The sequence below is a fragment of the Crocodylus porosus genome, unplaced genomic scaffold (assembly GCF_001723895.1).
Source record: "Crocodylus porosus isolate Cpor-Errol unplaced genomic scaffold, CroPor_comp1, whole genome shotgun sequence".
In the NCBI taxonomy this organism is placed as follows: Eukaryota; Metazoa; Chordata; order Crocodylia; family Crocodylidae; genus Crocodylus; species Crocodylus porosus.
Window position 1 is genome coordinate 27,300,466 of NW_017728911.1, and position 25,306 is coordinate 27,325,771.

The 25,306-nt window shown below is 41.6% G+C and overlaps 1 protein-coding gene across 2 annotated transcripts in view; it reads right to left on the bottom strand.

Annotated features, from left to right (window-relative positions):
* Nucleotides 1–1,214: 1,214 nt before the first annotated feature.
* The window catches only part of ZFAND6 (zinc finger AN1-type containing 6), a 52,528-nt gene continuing 28,436 nt past the window's right edge, over nucleotides 1,215–25,306 (bottom strand). For both annotated transcript variants that reach the window (XM_019533710.1, XM_019533711.1), the window contains exons 2-6: nucleotides 21,690–21,860; nucleotides 19,092–19,203; nucleotides 16,885–16,985; nucleotides 2,861–2,974; nucleotides 1,215–2,187 (exon numbers count right to left, since the gene is read on the bottom strand). In XM_019533710.1, the coding sequence (XP_019389255.1) occupies nucleotides 2,039–2,187; nucleotides 2,861–2,974; nucleotides 16,885–16,985; nucleotides 19,092–19,203; nucleotides 21,690–21,843 (630 nt within the window). In that variant the 5' untranslated portion in view covers nucleotides 21,844–21,860 and the 3' untranslated portion in view covers nucleotides 1,215–2,038. The remainder of the gene's footprint in view (nucleotides 2,188–2,860; nucleotides 2,975–16,884; nucleotides 16,986–19,091; nucleotides 19,204–21,689; nucleotides 21,861–25,306) is intronic.

The window sequence follows — 25,306 nt, forward strand, 5'->3', positions numbered from 1 at the left end:
AGATCTGAACCTTTAACCTGACACTGGTGATTAAATGGCTTTGAAAAAATCTCTAGGCAGTTATGTTTGGGGTTTGACAAGGATTTACAGAACTGCTGAATGACTGATAATACGTTGATCGATTCATGAGCCACCACTACCATTAAGTGGAGGCCAATCTTGAAAGTCTTTGGGGTTACAAGTCAAAGTGTGGCCCAGATCCCGACTGAGAAGTGGTCTCAAGGAACACATTTTGCCATTTGCAACTACAAAGACTAAATCCCATTTCTAGTCATTTAACATCCCTACAGCTAGTGCTTACATGAAAAAGTGACATTAGTTATACTGACATACTTCAACTACTTCAAATGCAACCTAGCAGATGGAAACAAGGATCTGTTTGTTCGGCAAGTGTTTAATTCCCCAACCCACCAGCGATCTCGTTGACTGCATCGCATGAACCCATGATCTGGTCTAGGGGTGCTCAACCCCTGGCCCATAGGGCTCCCCATGGATTGGGAAAATTTGTCAGCAGAGGGAGTTTCAGTGGTTAATAATGGCCACCCTCCTCCCCTGCCAAATTCCCAAATCGCAAGCCCTATGCAGCTGAATCACGGCTGGGTCATGCCCCTGTCTCCCTGTGGGCCTGGGTTGGGGCTAGGTCAAGCTCCTTTCCCCCCGTGGGGCCAGGCTGCCCACTGCCTCCCCCTCACCCGCATAGCTGGATGGGGTCCCAATGCCCCAGGTGCTGAACTGGCAGATCTGGCCCACTGATGGACTGAACACAGCCCATCTACCCTGCTGGGCAAAGAGGTTGAGCACAACTGATTTTTGTCAGGTTCAAGAAGCAGATGAAAACCAGTTTTACCCCAGAACTCACCTGTGTCATTGTGATATTTACTTATTTGCCCATTTTAAAAATCTATTTTGCTCCCTTGTTGCTGCATGAAGTACACATTGGAAGAGGGGAAGGGGAAAAATCACCCCAAACACAAAATGCTGTTAAATTCATGAAGTACAAACAATCTGCTCCCTTGCGATCTTTCAGTATGTAAAGTGTTGCTTGTAATAGTTGGCAGGTTCAGACAAAAAACCAAATTCAACTGCCGTTGGGATTTGCCTAGTTTAATGAGGTTATAGTGCACTGTAGGCAGAGGAACAAGAGACGAAAGGTCTCAATCAAAATAGCTGAAAAAAAATCCAGGCAAGACTGACAATTAGAAGCACAAAAATACTCCAATTTTTTAAAATTTTATTTAATCAAAGTTAAGACGTGGATAAACATAAATACAGCACAGTTACTTCAGATCATTCTTCATATCGGTGTACATACAGACTGATGAATGTAATCCCAATGAAACCTGCAGTCAATGAAGTGCATACAGCCTCCCCCCACACACAAAAACCAAAACCATTTTTTAAAAAAAACCACGCAAACTTAATCTCAGCACACACTCATTACAAATGATTCATACATAAATAGGTAGTGGGTGCAAACAAGCTAATATGCCAACATGTATATCCTTTCTTGTTAATGGGGAGGGGGAAAAAAAACAACAACAACAAAAAAAAAAAACCAACCAGAAGCAGCCATAATGATTAAAATACATTCAGTTACTGATAACTAGTTGTGCCATACAAGGCATTATCAAAAAAAAAAATTGTGCTGCAGAGAAAAGCTATATACAACAAGAAATAAACTGCAAAGTTAACGCATGCATGCTTTACGCTGGGAAAGCACAGCCCTCCAATATTTTTCTCCATGTTTGTTATAAAAGCCCTCTGCACTCAACTAAAATTAAAATGATCTTAAAGGATAATACTTGTAAAGTTTTAAGTTCTCAGCCACAGAAAACTGCAATGAAAATAAAATGTTGAGTCATTTCAAAACAAACAAAAGAAAATAAGTGAAAAAAAATCTATTCATCTGATGACATGCATGATTAAAAGGTCTAGGCAAGGTACACTGCTCTACATTCCTGATGACTAAGGAAAAAAGCTCAAGTCGATTTAATCTGCAGATGGTCAGAGGATTTTGTATTCTAGCAGAAGCAGCAGTTCAAATCTTCTGGATCTTTTCCCCAACAACTACAGGATTTTCTTTTCTGATTTTCTCAGCAGCATCAGCTTTGTAATTATAAGAGCAACTGTGTACATCTGAATAACGGTGCATAGCACAGAAAACGTTTCCACACCGACATTCAAACCCTGTAAAACAATAAATAAAATAAATAAATAAATAAATTTGACTTTGACATTAGAGCAGCCTTTATGCTAGCTTTAAAAAAAAAAATCCTGAATACATTTGCTCCCTATCAGATCGGAATCACCAGTGTCAACTGGTGAAAGGCAGTCTCTGCTGTAAAAATCACCATCATCCAACTCCACATAATGTGTCTTCATTTCACTTATTTTATTGTAAAGAAAAAAAACTGATGCCATCTCTTCAGATATACAACAGTACAAGAAAACTACACTCCCCCTAAAGGTCTGCCGCAGATTAATTTTTCAGCCTTCACCCAGTGAAATGCAAGCAATTTTCAAACTCTTTAACTGAATCATACCACTTCATTATGAAGGCTGATTAACGAGTAGACTGTTAAATTTACTTTAAATCCCCAGGCTATTATACATTAACTTCTAAACAGCAACACAGATATGAAGCTCCCTTTACTTAATAAAAGAAACAAGTAGGAAAGAAGCCCCACAAGGATAAATGAAAACCTCTCTTTCATAAGAACTACAGATGGAGGATCTTGGGGCCAAATTTTACTTCAACTTCAAAGTCAAATGAAGGCCAATCCATATGTACATGAAAGAGCAACATTTACATTTGTCCCAATTATATTTATTATATAATCTCTTTCCAAGTATTCCTTACCAGTAAGTCCAACCTTCTTCCGGCACATGAAACAACGATTCTTCTTCTGTTTTGGTTTGTCGAGAGACTTGTCTTGTTCCTCAGTTGTGGGCTCCGCACTCTCTGACACAGAAGCTAATATAAGAACAAACAAAGATACTAAAATAATGAGTGGAAAAAAACCTGTAAGCTTTTAAAAAAAAACAAACAAACAAAAAACAAAACACAAGAGAAATTGCAGCTTATTATTATTTTTGTTAAAAAAAAATTCAGACTCTAGGGCACGTAAGTTGGTAGCTAATTTATATTTCCATATTTTAAAATTCTGTGATTTACTGAAGCCTGTTTTAACTACATGGAACGATGCGCTGGGGCTCCTTATTCCTGCATTTGATTATTGAATTGTCCTCATCCAGATAACTCACTAAATGGTTTATATGCAATACCTGCTAGAAAACTGCTGGTAAAGAATACCGAGAGAGAGGGGAACCTTTCAATACATATCTGCTTTTTCCTTCTTCCAAAACTCAAGAATTAATTTTCAAAGGATCTGGTGCTGCCAAGAGACTGTACATACAAGGTTTAGTATTTCCAACAAACTGACAAGCAGTCCTGGAAGCTCAGGTCACTGATGGTTTACCACACTCATTTCTGTAAAAACACTTTTCTCCCTCTTGCAATGCTGCCTCAATGCTATTTTTGCAGATAACAATACTGAGATCAAGCAACATATGCTACTGAGATAGTGCAGCCTTTTTCCCAGGTGTTGGAGGCTGGACTGGATACAGCATTTACTAGGGAAGAAATTAAAAGGGGCTGGAGCAAGACAGATCCATGCCAAGCGAAAAGGGAGGTGTGTAATATCTCCTCTCATATCTGAAAGCAAGATACTTGTCCTGTACTTGAATTCTCCCACGCAAGCCATGCAACTGAGCTATTAGTCTGACCCAGGAAAAACATGAGTGGCATTTTCTTTAATAGCTCTGTGTGTCAAGAGTACCAGAAAAACAAAGCAAGAGAACTAGGCCTCATTTCAACCCCATTTGCAAACTAGCCAAAATTCTGCCTACCAGCTACTGCTGGGTTAACAGCAAGACAAGCTTTCACTACTTCAGGTGTACAAGAAACTGCGAAAAAAAGAAAATGTTTGCGAGGAAAAAGGGTAAAGAATGAAGGAAGGCTGTAACTGAGAGCCTGGCAGCACATACCAACCTATCAGTGGTCTAAAGAAGGGAGTATGGCAGCAATCCCAGAAGTCTGCCAGGAAAAAGAAATAACCAAGTGAAGACAAATACACACACGCAACTGCACTTTTGCTACACAGAATGGCAGAAGTGCAGTGAGAGTACAGCTTAACAGTTTTGTGCAGGTAGACTACCTTAGCAGCTGCTCTTAAGATTCATCCATTACTTGCTAGTCCTGGGGGAGGCAAAATACAGCCTGTGGGCCAGATCCAGCCTGCCAGGCAACTTCACCCGGCCTGTGGGTGCCTGCCAACTAATTAGTACCCTGCCCAGCCTGCACACCTTGCTCCCACCCATCCCCTGGAGGCACACAAGTGCTGGAAGCTGCACGTGCGCCACGGGGAGTGCCACGCAAGAGGTGTGCCAGCCTGGCTTTGCTCCTTGCCACCATGTGTAGCTCTGGCCAGGTGGCAGCACATGTGCAGGCCCTGGGCACCCTGAGTGCCTACCGCCTACTTCTGATGTGCCCTGGCGGGGGCTGTGCAGAGGGAAGAGTGCGTGGGGTGGGTCCCCACACTCCACAAATCCCACACTCTACCCCCACAACCCTCCTACATATACATCCCTCCCAACATAACCAATGCCCCCCCAAGCCCTCCACACCCCACCACAGACACACCTACACTCCACATCCCCTTACACAATATACGAAAGTATAAGATTTTATTTCTGAATTATTAAATACAAGTATCTCTATATACAGCATGCAAACAAATCATAACAAAAAGATTTTTGTGATAACATTTAAGTATGTTAGAGTAGGTGTTTGGCTTTTAGTATAGGATTTGGTGCTTTTCTGGTTCCAAGACAACCCTCCCCTTCCAAAAGGCAGTACTTCTGGGGGCAAACCTCAGGAGAGGGACTTCCAGTGTCAAGTTGGCTACCGGGGGGGTGAGGAGGGTGGCACCTGTCGAGGGATGGGGCTACTCTTACAGCCCTCCACAGCTCACCAAAATGCAATTCAGTGGCCTTCCAGCTGAAATAATTTCCCACTCCTGTGCTAGTCCATACTTTGTCAGTGTTACTGCTCTCGGTACATTTTAGTGGGGGGGGAGGGGGAGGAGAAGCACTTTAGAATATGCATACTGTCTGTCAGCAGACACAGTAAGGAAGTCTTCAAGTGCCTGCTGGGCTTTGCAGACCAGCAGGCAGATGCATGATGGGAAAAGTAAAATCTTCGGGGATTAGTAGGACAAACCCCAAAGATCTGGTCAAAAAAGCTTGAAGAGCAACAGCACATACAATTCCTTCATACAGTGCGGAAGGAAGGGCCCTCATTATAACATGTTAATAAAGCTACTGCTCTATCCAAAAACTAATGGGTACCTAATATCTAATAAAAACAAAAACAATATATGAGAGAGAGAATAAAAATGCAGAGATGCATCAGTTTAACTGAAAGGTTAACGGAGCAAGAATAAATGTAGACTATTTAATGTGGACATGCTTCATTAAAATATGAGTATTTTCCCACTACATTAAGGAAATGACAGTTTCTCTTGCTCTAGAATTTAGGAAAGCTGATAATGATGCAAAGACAAATTTCAATATTTTTAAACATTTTTTTTTTTATTGCAAGACAAAGATCTACAAAGTTTTGCGAGACAAATAGTCATATTATACACAAGGGTTAATCTAGAGCAGGTAATTCCAGACCCAATTAATGTGGTAAAAATGCAATAAGAGAGAGAGAGAACGAGCAAGAGAGACAGTGAGAAGCCCAGAGTTCAAAACATTTTTTATAGAGGTATTGCTTCACCACTTTGTCTGCAGAGCCATTTGCAAAGTACCACCTATCTTAATAAGTTTTAGAGCAAGAAGTCCTTCAGAGGTCAGTGGTAGGTTCTAGACTAGGACACAAAATATATACCCTGACCTTTGAATTGATCATTTTATGCTACCAGGTGGTTGACACACCCACTCAGTTAGAATTAAGTCATGTTGAATAGCACTGCATTTCCTAGTGTGACAAAAATGTAATTGTTATAAAATAAATTTTACTGAGTGCCTAAAACTATTACACAAATTTAGGGAAAAGCACTGTACTTTGCATACAGAGACTGATTAACACATTCATCTTTACATGCATTTGTATGCATAAAGCACAAATTAAAAAAAAAGGTTAAACAGATCAAGGACTGCTATGTATTATGGAAGCAGGCAGGAGAGTCTCAGTAAATTTTCATCTGCTGACATTTCAGATCCTTAAGCAATTTATCTTTGGCTTCATTTATGCAAACAACTGCTTCAAAATAGTCTAAGCCAGTCACAAGTTCACAAGCTCTAAAACATGGGCTCTGCTTTGGACAGTAAAGTCAGACAGTGTTCAATGTTGCATCTATGCATCAGTGACTAAGAGAATACAAGAGCTACTTAAAATGCAATGCCATGTAGCTGAAAGTTCTTGGGAGGCATGTCCCAAGTGCCATCACCAAGTAACCCGCTCCGTTTGAATTTCAGCGTTTAGGGCCAAACAAGTTTACTTGTGTAGCAACATTAGAAGTGTTTACTGGATTACTACCATAGTTTACCCGTGTTCTTTTCAGATACCGACTGTAGCAGGTGAAAAATCATATGAAAGCTGTATTTAACAGGACACACACATGCCAATAGCAACATCAAGACAAGCTTGCCAAGTAATTCAAAGTCAGCACAAGAAAGGACAGCTCATTCCTTTGGAGAACATTATTTGGTCTGTCTGGTTACTGTTAGAAAATAAGCTCTTAAAAAGGTGAAAACTAGGAACTGGATCTTCTCCCACAACCAAAAAACATTGCTGCTACACTGCTTGTTGAATTCATTACAAAGGACCAGGGCTGCCCATGTTACAGTAGATAAAGATACAATCACCTGCACTGACGTGCAAAATGTTTGTTATGGGGTGCTAAGAACCTCATCAATTCTCCCTACACTCAGCAATGACTATTTTACACGTTACAAGGTCCAGAAGGAAGCGGGGGGATGCAGGGGGAAAGATTTTTGCCTTCATTTCAGATGCATTTAACTGAACTGGGAAACCACAAGCAAGATCCTGGAGAGCATAGGAAATCGGTCCTCAGACAAAGGAACAGGGAGCATAACAACCATTCTGGGAGCAGATCAAGCCTTTCTAGGTCCACCCTTGAAGCAGGCCGGAAAGCACAAGCCTCTCTGAAACATGCTGCACCTACCTAACACTTTTTAGTAGGACGTTATAAATTTCGATACTGCTAAAACTTAACCCCCAGATTAAAAAGGAGGAATATAGGTGAAGATACTTATTTTCTACCCACTACTACTATTTTTTTTTTTTTTTTTACACCATTACAAATGAACAGATTAAACCAGGGGTCTCAAATTCACCTTGCAACCCAGGCCGGATCCAAACTGCAGGGCTCCTCACAGGTTGGATCCAGACCACAGTACAGAGCTCCAGCATGGGACAGTAACAGGGCTGACAGCCAAGGAGCTGGGGCCATGCAAGTGGCAATGGGCAAAGCTACTGGACTGTGACTGGCGCTGTGGCAGCCTTTGCTCACCCCCTCGCCACAAATCCCCTTGTCCATAAGGACCCGAGGGCCTGGGAGTCTACAGCAAACTATTTCCCCCCACATTCTGGTGGCCAGTGGTGACCCAGTGGGCTGGACAGGGCAGCTCCAAGTGCCAGATCCCACCCACAGGCCATACATTTAACACCCCTGGATTAAACTGTTTACTTTAGCTTCTACCATTTAAATTGTTGTCTTTTAAATTACTACCCACCTTAGTGAAACTAGACTGGTCACTAACATTAGCCTCCAGTGGATATACAATAAATCCAAGATATTTCTGTCGCTATGTGAAAAAGTTTTGCCTGCCCACCTGAACTGCTCAACTCCCCTTTAAGGGTTGTATAGTTATACTTTTATTGATAAAACAAGTCAAAACGCCACATTTGATGTAAGTGGTTGGTGTCGTCGTGCCTCCTAGAGTCGAGCTGTTTCCCTAGTGGCATTGTAGTATTCTGTCCTTCCAAAAATTTTCCACCACGTCTTGGTGTTAATGACAGAGAGGTACCAAACACTTTTGGGAGACAAAAGGATCGATTAAAGGCTCAGGAGGTCTGCTCATCTTCACAGGGTTCCACCATCCCCATACCCTGCTCATACCACACCAGATGTTTGGGGTTTATTGTTGCTTGCCTGCTGGACTAAGGGTCCGGTCCTAGTCTTATGGACTCCTTTGCCAAGGGGTCCTTCTCTAAGTTGGCTGCTTGCCCCATTTTTCCCTGCACGGGTCCCAAGACAGCCTCCTCAATTCCAACCCTGCCCTTACCTTCAGGGTCCGAATGGACTTATCCCTCCTTGGGGTGGAATGTTGTCCGTGTCTCTTTCCTCTTCTAGGATCCAGGTTCTCTCCAACCCTAGGGACTGGACTCACTGACAAAATAATCTCCATCTCTTTGCTGGCTCTTCCCAGGTAAGTTTGGGAACCTTCCTCTACGCCCCAGGGTTGGTTCCTTCCCCCATCGTCTCTGGACATCCTCTCTATCATCATCTTGCACTCCCTCTCCTCATACTGACAAAGAACGCTTCCTTGGTGTCCCTTTAAATTCCCTCTCTTCCCAGCTGTGTCCCATGGCAGCATGTGATTCGCTGCCTTCTTGACTCAGCTGTTCTCCTTTTCCCTTTTTTGGCGCAGCTTTTCCTTTCTTCTGCCATGCTGCTCTTCCTGTCCCAGGCTTGATCTCAGGCAGCTGGGCTTGCCACAGCAGCCTTTGAACTGCTGTGGCCCCAGCTGTTTTCCTTAATTAATCAGGGCGCGGCATCTTTCCCACTTTGGTTTCTTCAGCATCTCCAAGTAAGTTTCTTCTCCTAGTCTTCTTCTTTGTCTCTGCATTCCTGTGGCAAGGTGTTTCAACCACCCTGTCACATCTGACAACACTAGGCAACTCTACATTTTCTCCAAGTTTTGGACAACATGAGACTTCCACATAGGAAGAAAAAAAGAGAGTTGCTTTGGTAAGACTCATCCAGAACAGCCTTGTCCAACATACGGCCTATGGGCCACCACGCAGCCCACCAGGCCATTTTATCCAGCCTGCGGCAGCAGTGCCACCGTGGCGCGCAGAGCCGCTGCTGAGCGCGGAGCTGCGGCGAGGTGAGGCAGGCAAGGCTGGCCTGCGGGCCCCAGCTGGCAGCGAGGGGAGGGGAGCTGCTTACCCCTGCGGGGCCAGGCTGTGAGCCGGGTCCTGCTGCCGTTGCCCCAGCCACGCTTGACTGGAGGAGCTGGGGACAACCCATGCAGCTTCTTCTCTGGCACCGCCTCTTGCCCCTGGCACATGACCGGGGGAGCTGCAGCATGGCCCGCATGTGTGGTGGACAGAGGCGCGAGGTAAGCTCCCACGCAGAGCTGGGGGCGCATGACTGGCAGAGCCGGGCTGGGCAGGAGAAGCTCGGCCCAGAGGTGCTCTAGTTCCAGCTGCCTCCTTGGCAGTTCTGGTCCTGCTAACGTAGCCTGCCTGGCCAGGGATGGGGGTGTGCATGCTGCTGGAGCAGCCCGTGCAGTGAGGGGGTCCTCGGGGCCCACCCCCACAGCACACAGCCTGTGCAACACGTGCTGGTGGCATCTGGGGCCCACAGCCTCACCAGATCTGAGCAGCCCTGGACTAGCTTATCCTTGAGATCAATGACCAGTTAGTGAAGGATCCTGATGTGACACCACTTCCTGTGAGGTCTTTGAATATGGCTCACCGGCCCACTGGGTAATAAAAAGTTTGTGATCTGGCCCCACATTCAAAAAGGTTGGACACCCCTGAGCTAGAATATGCACACGCAGCTTTGAATGAAGAGATCTTTGAGGCCATCACAGGTATTTGCTGGGCTGAAAAGAGGTGTTTTTTTGATGGATCCAGCTCTTTAAGAATGGGGGCTGATGATGTGTCTGATCCATTAGGGTAAAGAAACACAAATATCTCGGTGCCTGAGGACACTGTCAATGATGTGCCCTTCCATAACTAACAACAAATGCTGCAATTGGCAGCGCATGGAGGTGTGCATGCTAAAATAGCATGGTGATGGGCGCTATTAACTAATGGGCAAATTATAGGTGACATTCTCATTAACTTTTCAGTCAAACAGGAACATAACTATTGCTTAATAAAATAAGTGAAGTTATGTTGACCAAAACCATTAAGAGACTGTAATTTAATTTCTTTATTGGAACATGGGATTTATTATTTTAGCAGGAAAAAAATCACTTTTTTGTTTTTCAATGGCCAAATTCTTGAGAATTTGGATCACCATCTTTCTAGAGGGAGTATATGAGAAAAAGCCTGAAAAAGTATATTTTTGGTTTTCTAAGTGGAAGCTATCATCAACCTTAAATTTGGAACAGCAAGTGTCACTCCGTAGTCAGTCTCCAACTTGGTCCCTGCCACTCCATCAGAGAATGACATTCAGCCACGGATATTCAGATCTTGAAGTGTCTCCTCTTTCCCCCCTATTCCATCATTCCTACCTCCTTTGATGTACATGGGGGGGGGGGGGATCCTCAAGCTGCACTAAGGAACTACAATGGCTCTACATCCTCCCACCCCTCTGTATCACAGCCAAGAAAAAGGAGGGGGAGGCAGCAGCTGGAAGAAAGCTGGGAATCAAATCTCAGGAAAGTATTACTTGCTTGATAGTTTCTGTTAAGATGGAAGCCACCTCCATTTCCATGTAGAATATTCCTTACTTCAGTAAGACAGAAGTACAATCCAACACACCTAGGATTCAGACTGCAACCATTTCATGGATGTTAGACGTGTCCTTTAAAGGGACTACAGGAAAAATTCGGGAGCAATTCTGATTAAGAAGTTCATTCACCTGGGGGGCATGCAAAACCCCCAACATCCTACATTTGTCCTTCTTCATTTGCCTCTATTCATAAGCTTTTCCTTGAGGAAACCTGAAGGGATAAAGAGGATCTTCAGCAAGGCAGAAGAAATCAAATGCGTTTCAAAGGAAGCAAACACACACAAAAACCTGTATCTGAGCAACAGCAGATCCTGGAGAAAAGGAAGGATGGTTTCAATCCACGCAAAACTAAAACATCAGAAAGATGTCCTCTTATTCCAGTGGCTAGTTTTATGACAGGGTCCAAACAGAGGCTTACACTGAAATTGTTCTGGAATACATATTTTGCTAAGTCTCCAAATCTAGATAAGCTGTTCAGTTGCACAAAGTTTTGACTGCTGTTTTGTTGCTAGCATTCTCAATGGGTGGTTGAGAAGCATAATTCATAAGGAGATGACAGGTGTCAGGTTGCAAGGAGACAAAACAAAACAAAAAAATCAAATTATGAAAAAAAATTGGTACTCATTTAAAATCTGGGGATAGAAATATAAACCGAGATAGAATAAAACATGAATGTTTGAACTGGGAAAGATGCAAAGAAGAAAACTGACATAAAGCTACAGAGCTTACAAACTGACAACATTTCAAGAGACAGCTGAAAAGCAAGTCCAAACTAAAAAGCAATTTGCCAACTTCAAAAGCATTAGATGTTCCCAACTAAAAACTATAGTCCATCACCAATCGCTCATTTTTACAAATCTGTGTACACACATACTGAGTATTTTTATTATGTTTTCCTTCATGCAACAATTTTTTTTTTTTTAAACAGACCACTGTGCAGTAAAATAGCAAGTAAATTTTGAAAGGACTAAGTGGTTAAACAAATTATGACACATTTTTACTGAGCTTCTATAAACACGCACTAACCTATTCCACCTACTCGGTAGTATTTATATACAACTCACCTATGAAACAGTTTTAAATCTGTATCGTACATCTTTCCTCTCTCCCTCTCTCTCTGGAGCATGCGTTCACTAAATCAGGATACCCTGCAATGTTTCTATGCCTACATCATAATCACACTGTTTCAGAGCCTCTGGCACTGTCACGTATATTTGAAGTATCTATCAACAACTCCACTCTGATAACTGCTTACTGAAATAGTCTCTAATGTGATAACGATTCTATGTGTTCAGTGGGACTTTGGGTCCATTCTATTTATGTCTTTCGTAAGATGTGATGCTCATTAAAAACGTTTCTTGTCTGCATTTTTATTCAGTTGGAATGAGTTGCATTTCAGTAGTTATGCTGTTTGATCTTTGCATGTTTTATTATCTTGCTTGTTGTTGAGCAACATCTAAGGACATGCTTAAATATTTGGCTGCAGCAACAGGAGTTCAAGAATGGTCAGAGAAGCATGAAGCAGAGGGGAAAGGAAAAGGTTTAAGAAATGTAATGCAACTGACAAGCTTTAAATTATTTAAAATATTGTATTGCCAAACCCCCATCATTCCATGTTGCACAAGTACAGAGGATGCTTCAACTTGCTTCTTGAAGCAACATTGTGACCATGTTTGGAGCTACCAGAATTGGAAAGACAGCATGGAATCACCAATCCATGCATCCCTCCGTGGGACAATCGGCACCAATAAAAGGAAAATTAATATGATCAGCAATTGGTTTTTTGGCCAGCGTAGCTGATAATATCACTGCAAAGGAGAAAGTACTAATGCACCTAATCAGACCTCTCCATCATGAAGGGAATCCTGTATTAGGCTCAAGGCTAGGAGCCCACCTGAGCATGAAGGACTGAAAACAGCAGATTACAGCACTTGGACTCGCCCCAAAACCGAGAAAGGTTGCACGGTGACCAGAAGATGGCTTTAACAGATAAATGTTCTAATCCACCCCGTCCCCAAATCTTGAATGGCTGCGACAGCAAGCATACAAAAACATGAGGATTTAAATATAATATGCTGAAGGAAACACTCCTTGCGATGCAGAAGATCTATTGCACAGGATGCACTGTATGTACTAAAATTACTGATCTACACATGGCTACCCAGAAGCAGCAGAATATGGAGATTTGTTAGAAGCCCCAATCCAACAAATCTATTGGTGAACTCAGCCTAGGAAACTTAGTAGCAGATCTACAGGAGACTCGGGTGAGAAACTAGAGAAGACTCTGAACTATGTTAAGAAGCTACAGAAAGGAGCTGGCAGCAGGCCTCCTCAGTATCTGACAGGAACCTAGAAATTAAAGTGCCATTTAGAAGTCCCTCACTTGTTAAAAAACCACTCATAGCCTGAATTATAGATGTTACAGCTGTGCAAAAAAGAGGCTCTTAGTCTGACATGTGGGGTTTCAAAATATTCACAAGAAAATGAGATGCAAACAGAAGAAAGTACCCTGCATTTAGCAGGGGCTGAAAGGCGATAATCTGTTTGCACCACTGGCACTGTTGTAGCTAGTCAGTCAAATTACTTGTCTTAGTTTCTCTGTCTGGAAAAGAGAGATCAATACTTATCACTAATTAAGTGTGGTAACAAAAAGAAAATAAATCCAAAAAGTACATTTTCATCCTTTAAAGACAAAGGGCGAGAAATAGTGGTTGAATATTGCTAGAGCTAACTGTTGTACCTGGGAGGGATCCAGTTTCAGTAGAACATAAGCATGCACTTGCATGTATCTTCCCAAACTAGAGTTTTCATAGTAAAAAAAAAGGTTTACTAGAAAAATGGCCTCTGCACCTTCAAATTTTTAAAGTTAAGAGCTGCAAGATTCTGAACACAACTCCTTTATTGCAGTTATCCTTCAGGAAGCTAGAATAACCAGCTACCACATGACTACATCTTCAAAAGAAAGTTTAGGTTAGCAAAGTCAGTGCATTTTATTTTGTCACCTTAAGGAAAATGTTAAGGCTATTTGAGAATACTAGCAATTAAATACTGTTGCTCAGTTACTAGAGTTATTTTAAAAATCAGAAAATCACCTTAGGTGTGAAAAAACGAAGCCATGCAGACAAGTCTGAATTGAATTCATCTGAGGAGTTTAGGCAGACAAGGTTCTTTGAGTAGATGTGATCTCTTTTATTGGACCAACTGAGTAGCTGTAAAAAAGTTCTTTGCAAGCTTTTGGGCGCAGTCACCCTTCATCAGGCATAGGGAGTCTCTGGTGGTCTGAGACTTCAAGGAATGAAAGAAGCTAAAAGTATGGAGGGATGTGAGTGAAAATGTAAATAAGTCAAGATAAGCAGGACAAAAGGAAACAGAGAAGGGAGAGGGAAGACAGCACAAGAAAGCAGTCAGAGGGAGACAACAGAAATAAAATATAAGGTGGAAGAGAGGCAGTCTGTGAAGAAGGGAATAGTTGGAGATCAGGAAAGCAGGAATGGGAGAAGCTAAAAGTATGACAGGATGTCAGTGAAAAATATAAAAGGACAGAAGTAGGAAAACAAAAGGTAGAGGAGGAGGAAGAAAACAGGACAAAAAAGCCAAAGGGAAAACACTACAGAGGTAATAATACAAGGTAAAAAAAGAGGCTAGCAATACAAAGGAAATTGTAGGGAACCAGGAAAAAAAAAAAAGGGGGAGACAGAAGTGGAGGAGAGAAAAGGTGGGGGAAAAAAAGGAATGTAAGAAGTCAGGTCAGGCAGGTACCATGTGAATCAGATGTCAGGCAAGTTGTAATGTGTCATAAATCCAACGTCTATATTGAGTCCATGATTTTTAGTGTCCACTGGTCGATGAAGTGAGAAGTTCATAGGCTTGTCTATGAAAGGTGTGTTGTAAGTTCCCTTTGAGGATTAGAACTGAGAGATCGGAGAGGGAGTGATTGTCCTGCGAGGGGTTTATAAACTTGACAGGTTTAGCTTGGCTTAAATATTCTACAAGTCTGCACAAACATAAATGCATCCCTATGCATCTATTTGGGGGTTTTTTTGTTTGTTTTTAACTTTTGGGAAAATCCACTTAAAACAACAGCTCAACCAAAACATTCGTTGTTACAGGAACACTGTAGGCTTTGTTAAGACACTAAACAACAGCAAGGATTTCCACAAGATGCAGCTAATGAATATTTTAACTTTTATTAAATGACCAGTATGGCACTAATATCACTCTGGAACAGTTATTTATGAGCCATGCATATTAGGAATAGTACAAAATTACATTTGTCTTGCATTTATTATACTATAAGGATATTTTCGTTCTTTGGCTGATGCGGTGGCCTATGCTCCCAAGAACTAATGCTTCAGTCTGATACCAGTTCCCCATACTGCTGACCATAAATTACAAGTTACTACCACTGCTGTGTAAGGGGTGGGGTGGGGGTGGCGCTTAAATTAAGGAAGCTTCACATCTGTACTATGCAAAGCAAGAATTACTTCTTTCAAGCAGGGATGTATTTGGCAGCTGTGTTGGTCTGAGATGAAAGGAAACGCAAAAATCTAGAACTCTTGGTTCAGAGATGATACCTTTTATTAGGCCAACTAAATCATCATCTCTGAACCAAGAGTTCTAGAATTTTATATTCCTTCCAAGCAGGAATTTTAGAAAGCTGCAATGAGTTAAATGGACACATTGGAGGTTTGTTGCTTTTACATTTCTTATGTTTAACATTCTGCACTTAGTATGATGCTATATATATATCAAGCATCATTCTGCATAATTTTACCTTCTGTGAAGAGAAACGTTCTTGTCAACAGTGAGAGGTTCTATTAGTGACTCCCATTCAAATTTTCTTTTTATATTACCTTCTTACATTTATATTGTTCAACACAAGTGAAGATTACAAACATGTTTCAATGGAGTCTAGCTAGCAGACAAATTATTTCTTTGCTGAATTTCTACACCTTTAAAGCAAAGGTGGGACTGAGTAAATTGTACTTTATCCTACAGAAGCTAAATAACTGAAAAGGAGGTCCCTTCAAAAAGTGGATTCTCTATCCTTGGACATTTTAAAAGTGGCTGGACAGACACTCGTTGGCATGGTTTATTCAGAGACTATCTTGATTTGAGCAGGGGTTTAAACTAATTGGCCTCTTGAGGTCCCTTTCAGCTCTACTCTGACAACTTCAGTCTGCTTAAAAGTTAATGTACTGAGGTTTAATAACAACAGATGAATCATAGAAGTGTGAAGCCAATACCATTCTCATTGTATTGATTCCAGGCTAATATACTTGACTGGACCTGCGCTGTACATGTTTTAATCGTATTCCCCAATCCCCCAAAGGACTTTACAACATAAAGCTGGGGTGTCAAACATACAGCTCACAGAGCTGGTCCATTGGACTACCAGAAGCTAGGGGGAGCAGCCCACTGCAGAATACGGTACCCTCAGACCCCAGCGGACATAGTGATCAGGAGCATCATGAGGCACACGGCAGAAGCCAAAGCTACTGCCACATTCTCCAGGTCAGGGGTGGAGTCAGAGCTACTGCCACAGGTCAGATCCAGAGCTACTGTGCATGCCACACATCAGAGCCACAGCTTCCTAGATCCAGCTTCCAAGGAACCCCCTGGTGTGGATCTGGACCAGGGCTCAAGGAGTTTGACCCCTCTGATATAGACAAAGTACAGACCACTATCCATTTGTTTCTGTATCACTACAGTATCCCTCCTAGCACTCTCAGCAACTAGATGAGTCCTTATTCTGGCATGATTATGATTAGACAAATAGCCAAGATGCACCCTAAATACATTTCCAATCCCAGTAAACAAAACACTGTAGAATGTAAAACTCAGCAAGTACTGTGAAGTTAAAAAAGGAAACTGAAATTTACACTTCTTAAGCTTATCTGAAAGTTCCACCACAGGAGTATTTCTGCATTAAGACTACATATGTGCACCTCGCTGTATTCTCTTTCAGTTTTACAGAACATTGTCATATTTCAGAATGAGTCATCTGTTAGGGCTACGTTAAAAATAGTAGAGTATGAAGAGAGATAAAACAGACTAGGCATTATTTTGTGCATGTTTTAGTTACTCAAGCGCAGATACTAACCTTGCAAATCTTCCGTTTCAGGTACTGTTTTATCCACAACCGTACTTTCCACTTGGGAAGATGCTACAGATTCTGTTAGAAGTGACTGGTTTGACACGGGGCTAGGAAGAAAAAACAGTTTAGACTTCTTAAGGAACAGAGACACAGGTGCCCCCACTGCCCCCCCTCCCCCCAAATAGACTGCCTTAAATTAATACAACTATAAGCTGGTGCACAGCCTTGTTTTTCTGGTTTAGGACATCAGCAGCACATTAAGGCAGTTGATCATTAGAAGATTTAAGCTGTTGGGACAATTATTTTCAGCTTCCACTGTGGCATATTATATCAGTAAAGAAAGACTGATACAGAAGAGAAATAGATAACAGAGATTCACTCCAAAGAATAAACATTTTAGGGTTGTCTTTAATGTTTCTTTAAGGAACGATGCTGTGCATCACCTTCCAACAAATGCAAGGGTTTTATAATACAAGATAAGCCGACTGCAGTTCCTTTTAAAGTTTCAGAATTACATACTAGTAGGAGATAAGAAGGTAGATTCTCTAGTTGCCCAGTCTGTAGCCAGAATCTAGGAAGATAAGGGAATCTACATAGACACCTCAGGTTGTCTGTGTACAACTGGAAAGATTAGTCAGTGAAGAAGTGTGAAGACTCCTACAGACCCTTCCATAACTGACTAATCTTCCCCATTGTACACAGACAACCTATGAGGAATGGCCAGCTTGTGGCCTGCAAGCCACAAGTGGCACAGGCAGCCTGTGTGTGGTACACAGGAGAACAGGGAAGGGGCAGAGAGCACAGCTGCAGGCATGGCAAGGAACAGAAAGCAGAGCAGACAGGGGAAAGGAAATGGCACTCAAGGAGGGCTTGGAGCTTAATTTGTGGCATGCCTGCCAAAAAAGGCTGCCTCCCACTGGCTTAGCACATCAGTCTGGTTAAGAATTTGTCTAGAGAAAAAAAGATGTAGCAGAACTCCCAGGTACTACTGAGAGCACAATTTTTCATCTTCAGTTCTATTTAGACTGCACTGATCAAAGTTACTCGTATGAATGAAAGCAATAGGCAAGGATTTGTTTTTGGAAGGAGCAGCATCTTTTATTGGACCAACTGCATGCCTGGGAGACATTTTAGACAAGTTTTCACACACAAAGTAAAACCAGTCACTCCTCTCCACATTTGCTAACCAAGCAAGAGATCAGCAGAGAACTCCACAGGAAGATAAAAAGGTTGATCTGTGTAATAGACAGGACACAGAGACTGGGGTGGGGTGGAGAAAGGGTTCAGTGATGGAAACCAGTTTATAGCCAAAACCTAAGCATATACTTACAAATAGTCATGAGTTAAATGCTTTTTGTAAGTACTGAGTAAAAAGCTGAATACCAACTGATTAACTGGTTTTCTGTGCATTTTTTTCTATGAAATAATTTGCACTGGTTTAGTTTGTTGCTGTACCAGTTCACCACCACTATCCCCTCACCAATTACTCCTTATTATCTACTCCCGAATATTAGTCACAGCTAGGTAACCTACAATTATTTGCATTCTCCGTGGAGCAGTGAATTAGATGGCCACTTATTTAGACAAGAATAAGAAGTTTAACCCTACCTACCCTGGTCTACAGTCTGATACTGGTTTTATAGACCTTTTTGCACTTGCAGATCTTGGAATGCTTTGCAAGAGGACATTATGTATTCTTCACCAATCTGAGAGAAATAAAGTGACTTGCTTAAGAAAACAGCAGTCAGTGGCAGAACTGGAATTAGAACACTGCTCTTGTGTATCCTGTTTACTGGACCACACTGTTTCCCTTGGGATGAAATCAAGGAAGCAAGTTACCCAACACTGATGCACAGTTAGTTAAGAACTGCAACTGGAACTCTACCTAGTCTGATATATTTATAATTAAGTCTGAGTTTTGAGAGGGAACTTCTTTCAATCTTAGAAATCAAACCACTAATTTGCATGGTGTGGAGTGATTAGAGACCATTTATAGATAAGTCACATCTACAGGAGAATAATATCAGAGATGTCAAGGCAGACATTGAGACTCCATTAAAAACCAGAACTTTTTATTCAATAGTAACTGGCAGGGAATTCCAATACCTTAAAATGAGAGAGAAAGTGTTAACTTTTCATTCCCAATATTCAGTATTCAGAATGAGTTATTTGAAGTAAAAGGTCAATTAACAAGCACAGACTAGAACAGTTACCTTGGCTGCATAGATGGGGTAGATGTAGAGTCTAAAGCTGACTGAGTTTCCTGCGCACTGCCTTCTGTGCATTGAACTGGTAAGGACTCAGTTATACTAGTGACAGAAGTTGCTGCAAGGAAAACAATAAATGTAAAATAAGTTACGCCACCTCCCAGACTTACGTTGTTGATGCCATAACAGATTCTTCTGCACTGTGGTTCCAATTCAACAAGGTAATTAAGCATATACTTAATATCCTTCCTGAACCTGAATCTACAATATAAAAAAGTTTTACTAAAGTTACTTAAGTATAATCACATCTGCCTCTACCTCTGCATATATTTCAAAGTAGCAACAGCAAATAAGTGGAAGTATGTCTGTTAAGATTATCAAAAGCTTCTAAAGATTGTTAGTAATTGAAGTGTACATTTTTTAAAGAGACCAATACTTTGAAATATTTTAGAATATCTACATATCACTGGCCATGTATACCCAAAGACACTTTATCTAATATCTACAGTATACTTCAACCCCTTTCACCACGGATCCACCACTGAACCTTCAGTGATGCATCAGGCATTTATATTCCATGGAGTGATGGATTTGAATTTTATACGCTTTTAATATGGCCTATTCACCAAGTCAAGCGATGACTAGTGTAAAACAGAGGAACCCAGCTTAAATTCAGAGGACTGAGTATCTCTTTTGTAGATGCACAGGGCCAAACCTTCACACAGTGAAGTGCATATCAGGCTTCAAATGTCTGTTTGTTAACCCGTTAGCCATGGAAATCCTATTAGAGGAATATGAAATGTTGAATCATCTTGCATAAATCAACAAGAATCTGGGTTTTCCGTTTGCCACAGAAAAACACGGTAAAACCCATATTTTCTCATTTTAAAAGGAGAAAAATCCCAATTTTCTCCCTTTAAGGAGACAAATGTGGGAAACAATGAATTTCCCCTTGTAGGCTGGCAGAGGTCCAGCCTGCAAGGAGCTGGGGGGAGTGGGAAGAGGGAGATCAGGCAGGAGGTTCTATGCACGTACACATGTACATGGCCACCAGGCACCCTGGAGAGCAGCTCCCCGTAGATAAGTTGGGGGGAGGAGGGGGAACTGAGGCCCCCATAGTTAGGGAGGGAGGGAATTGGGCAGGGCTGGGGCTGCTGCCCAGCCCAGGTGGTGCATGAGGCTTGGGGCCTGGGCAGGGAGCTGGACACTGTTGTGGGTGGCTTGTGCAGGGGGTGGCAGGGAGCCAGCTCCCTGCCACTGTGTGCACTTCCAGCAGAGGCATGGGGGACAAGTGCCCCCGCAATCTGTGCATGGGGCAGGGGTGGGCTCCCGGCCCTGATGCCATCCTCCTGGGGCCTCCACGACCCAGCAGGTGGGATCCGGTGCAGCAGGGCACAGCGGGCTGGGCAGCTTGGTGACAGTGCTGCGAGCTCTGTGCCACCATGGTAAGGTGCCCTCTGGCAGCAGCAAGGGTGGTGGCATGGAATTGGGCTCCTTGCTGCTGGAATTGTACCCACTTTTGGGTCACAACCCAGGGGTTTAGAAATACTGTACCACAGGATGTTAAAAATCAATCCATTCTCAAGCTCCTAAAACAGTCCCTTGCCTAGGGCCCCAGACCCTGAAGTCAAAGTCCAAGTTATTTTTAGAAGTCCCTACCCTCATAATTGTGAAGCAATGTTAGAAAATATGATCCACTTTGATCATATTTTCAATACGATTGCTATAGTGAGGTTAATCAGAGCCCGTACAAAATTCCCAGCTGAGGAAACAGTAGCAGCCCCGAAAAACCAGAATGGAAATGCTCTGGCAACAGGCTCATTAGAGCAGAGCAGACCAGAGTTTAGGAGCAGGGCTCATCACTGCTCAAGACTTTTCTGTTGCTTTCATCATGCACAGAATATGGTCACAGGTTCAGAGCAGAGGTGGCTGTATAGCTTCTTCAGACAGCTGGCAAAAGGAAACCGCACCAGCCACAATCATTTCCCATTCCAGTTGGTTAGCAGAAGATCTTCTTGCCATCTACCTAAATCCATGTACATATTGGGCTTTGGTCTCTGGAATATCTTAACCGAAGTCAAGCTAAAAGACTGCAAGTGCAACTTCTCAAAAAAGGTTTCCCCGAGTTGTTTGAAGTGTCAGCTTGAATCTTGCACTCTTTCCACAATTTAGGACATTGATTTTCTTCTAAATAGTTTTCATTAATTCTCTCAAGCTGGGTATTATCTGCAGAGTCAGTAATTTCTGGTAAATCCTCTCTGGAAAGTGTTGCCTAAATTTTCATAGTGATAGAAGCAGCCCTGTGTGTCCAATACCTTACCAAAAATAAACGTAAGCCGCAAAAATAAGTTAAGATTATACTTACAGAAAGATTATTCACACTGTGAATAAGTATATTTCATTTTAAAGCCGATTCAAAATATTCTCTAAGACAGAAGGGTACTTAGGACAAAGCACTGCAGTATTGCTGTATCTTTCATATTCTTGTTGTAATTAGTCTCTGGAAGTTAAGTGGGGCAGTGACAGGAAGTGTCTCACTGACGCATCACAGTTTGGTCACAAGAGAACCAGCACGCTGAATACTAAATACTTAGTGTTACTTACCAGAAGGGCTAATTCTACCATTACTACTATTCTGCCTTTGAAGATGCTCTTTATAGCATACTGAACACATTCCATTTGTTCGAGGGTTTCCATAAAATCCGCATCCAGTGGAACAAAGCATAGGCACTTGGCTATGGTTCGTTTCTTGAGCCATTTTCCTCTTCTGCAAACCTGAAATTCACATATGTAGCCAGTTATCTAGCAGGTTCAGAAAAGTTAATTTTTCATCTATTGCACTTAAAAATAGAAATGTTCCTACTGTTCTGGCATAGTCCTCTCAGGCCACAAAAAGGGAGAGGAGAGTTTTGAGTCAAATTCTCAAATCGAGTCAAACAGATCAATCTCACACACTTTCCGGAAAGTAAGGGCTACTATCCCAATCCTGTCTAGTAGTCTACATAGAGCAGCATGCACATTTTTAAAAGGTCCGCGTATTTATTTATTTATTTTTACTTTCAGCACTGAGCAATCATTTTCTAAATGATGCCAACCCACAGCCTTAAAAACCTGATGATTTACAAAGAACACTTTTGGAACCACTCCTGACAACTGAAATGCCTGAACTAACAGGGAACTATACTTACCCATGGCAAATATTCAATCCTAGATAAACTACAGAAATTCCCTAGCTAGTTTCTGCATTTAACTCTCCTTCATACGATGAACTCTACTTTGTGCTACCAGTCAATACAAAATACACAGTGAGGTATTTACACACAGGAATTTTCAAGAGCATTAGAGCTGGTGATAGTCTCAGCTTTGCTGTTACAGGGTTTTTTAAATTTATTTTTGGTCTGTTCCATTTTCATTGTATGAAAGAATATTGTATTGTTCTAAAGCCAACTGAGTAAAGGAAGCTTTACGAGTAAAGTCAACCCAGCCTTTATTTGTTTAACAACACACATTTATCTTTGCACATTAAACAAGTTCAGATGGCCATCTCTGCAAAAAGCTTCCTTAGCTATGCTCAAATGACCCGACCTCTTGGATCAAATAATTGGAATCTGCAACACATCCATTCAACACATTTATAAACTGAGCAGAGACTGGATGAAAGGGACAACAGGATATGGCTGCCTGAGAACACAGGGACCCCCGACTCAGAAAGCCCCTTCTAGACCCATATTCAATGCCCCAATCAGATCCCAAAACTAGGCGTACCATATATTTGGGTTTTCTTGGACATGTTTTCTTTTTGAGTTCTCCCATTTCCATCTGGGTTTTTTAATATCAGCAAACATCCAGGATTTTGCTTTGCCTCTGCCCCAGCAAGGAGCTGCTTGGGGCAAGAGGCTGCGGGAGACCATCACTGGAGGCAGGACATCACGTGCTCTAATGAGCAGGTTTGGCAGCTGCAGGCAGGTAAGTGTGGGGGGTGGGGCAGGGGGCTGTGGGTCAGGAGTAAGAGGCAGCAGCAGCAGGGCTGGAGGGGCCTGTGGCTTGGGAGCAGGGGCCTTCCCCCCATTATATACCTCCCTCCTCCTCCACAGGTGTCCTCTGTTTTGAAACTGAAAGTATGCTAACCCCATAAACTAACATCAGAATACAGCTAAAAGGTAGTCTGTATTACAGGCTTCATTTCAAAAGAAGCATTACTTTACTCTGAAAAAATATAAACTACTACTGAACTGTTACACAGAATTCAATTGCATGTGCTTGGTTCATTTATTCAGCTAGATAAAGTACTTAGGGTAGAGTCAATTAACAGACTTTTTCCTTTGATATTTGGTTATTTAAGCAACTGAGGTTCTCATGTTCATGGAGATTAAAGCACTCCCTTTCTGAACATCATTCTTGTACAGTTTAGTATGCATATACACATCAGTACAAAGAAATGATCCTTTCATTATCCTGAAGTAGCAGTAATCTGATCAATTCAGCCTGAGATTCAGTTGACACGGAAAAGGCTGATCACTCTTTAGTTGTACTGATGTAGGGACCGCTCTCAAAAACACCCTATTATGCGAGGCATAGTGCAAGCAAACATCTAAGAGTTACTGTACCCCAAAGAGAAAAATATTTAGATTTGTGATCAGATTCACTAGGTGGATAAAACAGATGGAGTGGGATGAAATTAAATAAATATATAAAAATAATTGAATGGATTTAATATAGGCATACATCCTAGCTCATTACTTGTGTAGTTACTGTGATGGTGCATTCAAAATTTGTACATGTCACCTCTATCACTGGAAATCAGCCAGTTAAAGTTCAAGTAAGGTTGAGGCCCAGGGACAGTTCACATACAGAAAAGATGGTTTACAAACCAAAGCTAAAAATACTTTACATGGCTAAGGGCATAAACCAACTGAAAATTATCCATTTTTCAATCTTATTTTTAGGAGTGGGAACTGAAACAAGAAAGGTAGTCCACAAAAATTATGAAAAAGAATCCTGCTTAAGCAAACCTAGTAATTTTCTAGGCAAAGGATGTCAGCATAACACTTAACAGCACATGCTCTGAAACTAGATTTTCTACCAGTTGGTCCAGTTTATGCAGATAGTTTACTCTAGGCACCATTGCTGTTCTACAATTCTTGGAAACACTGTGTAGATGTTAACAAGCTTTCCTCTGCTTAAGTTCAGATATATCTATCTATATCTATATATACATAGATAAATATAAATATACAGATCAATATATGTACATATTATTGCAATAGAAGTTCTTCCTCATTCTCTGTATATCAACTTTAAGAGTTTCTTCACTGCAAAAAACTCAACATTCATAAAGCCCAGATATCCAAAATAGGAAGCAACATATCAGCCTAGTGTTTACTCTGCACATGACAAAAATTTAGACTGAGGTGTTGAGTGACCACTTTTAAGCTAGAACAAAAGCTAATAAGCAATAGCACTGAAAACTGAAAGTACAAAAAAATAGCATCAATATGTACTGGGAGAACACTGAGGAATAAATAGTTCCTGTACACCCACTCCCAGGATTTTTTTAAGGGTATCTGAAAATTGCACCAAGACATAAATTATAAATTGGATTAAACTACAGTTAAATGTTCATGAGGATGAAAGCAGCTCTTGCAAAAACAAAACAAAACAAAAAAAAAAACCAATGCTCTTTAGTCTGAGAATCAAATACAAAAATCATACCAGGCAAGTTGACTTCTAGTACACAAATTTCACAGAGATCTGGGGAATGCAAAATAGTGTCTTAGTCTCCTGGCTACACAACTAGTAGAAATGCATATGCCAGATTCTCAAAACAGAGAATTAAGCATTAGGGATTCAAGACAAGATATGTGCATGCAGGAAGATGCAACCAGAAGCTTTATAAATCTGCTAGGGGGCTAGGGTTACACTATTCAGTTTAAAGGTTGAAGCAAAGACAAATACAACTTTACAATAAAGAGTTAAAAACAGTTCAGAAGGCTGTGGAATAGGAATATTACCAGCTAGCAGGCAGCAGACTTGCAGAAGAAAGGACAGCTTGATTAGTGGAACTTCAAGACAATTAAAAAGGAGAAAAGGCCATTAACACCTGTGGAATGACAAGTTCAGAAGGAATCAGATAGACTGCAAGGAGCCATGAAGTCAAGGGACTCCCTCTCTGCTGCCTCAATAGAAGTGCTGTTGCCACTGCCAGAAGGTTGGTTTTAAAC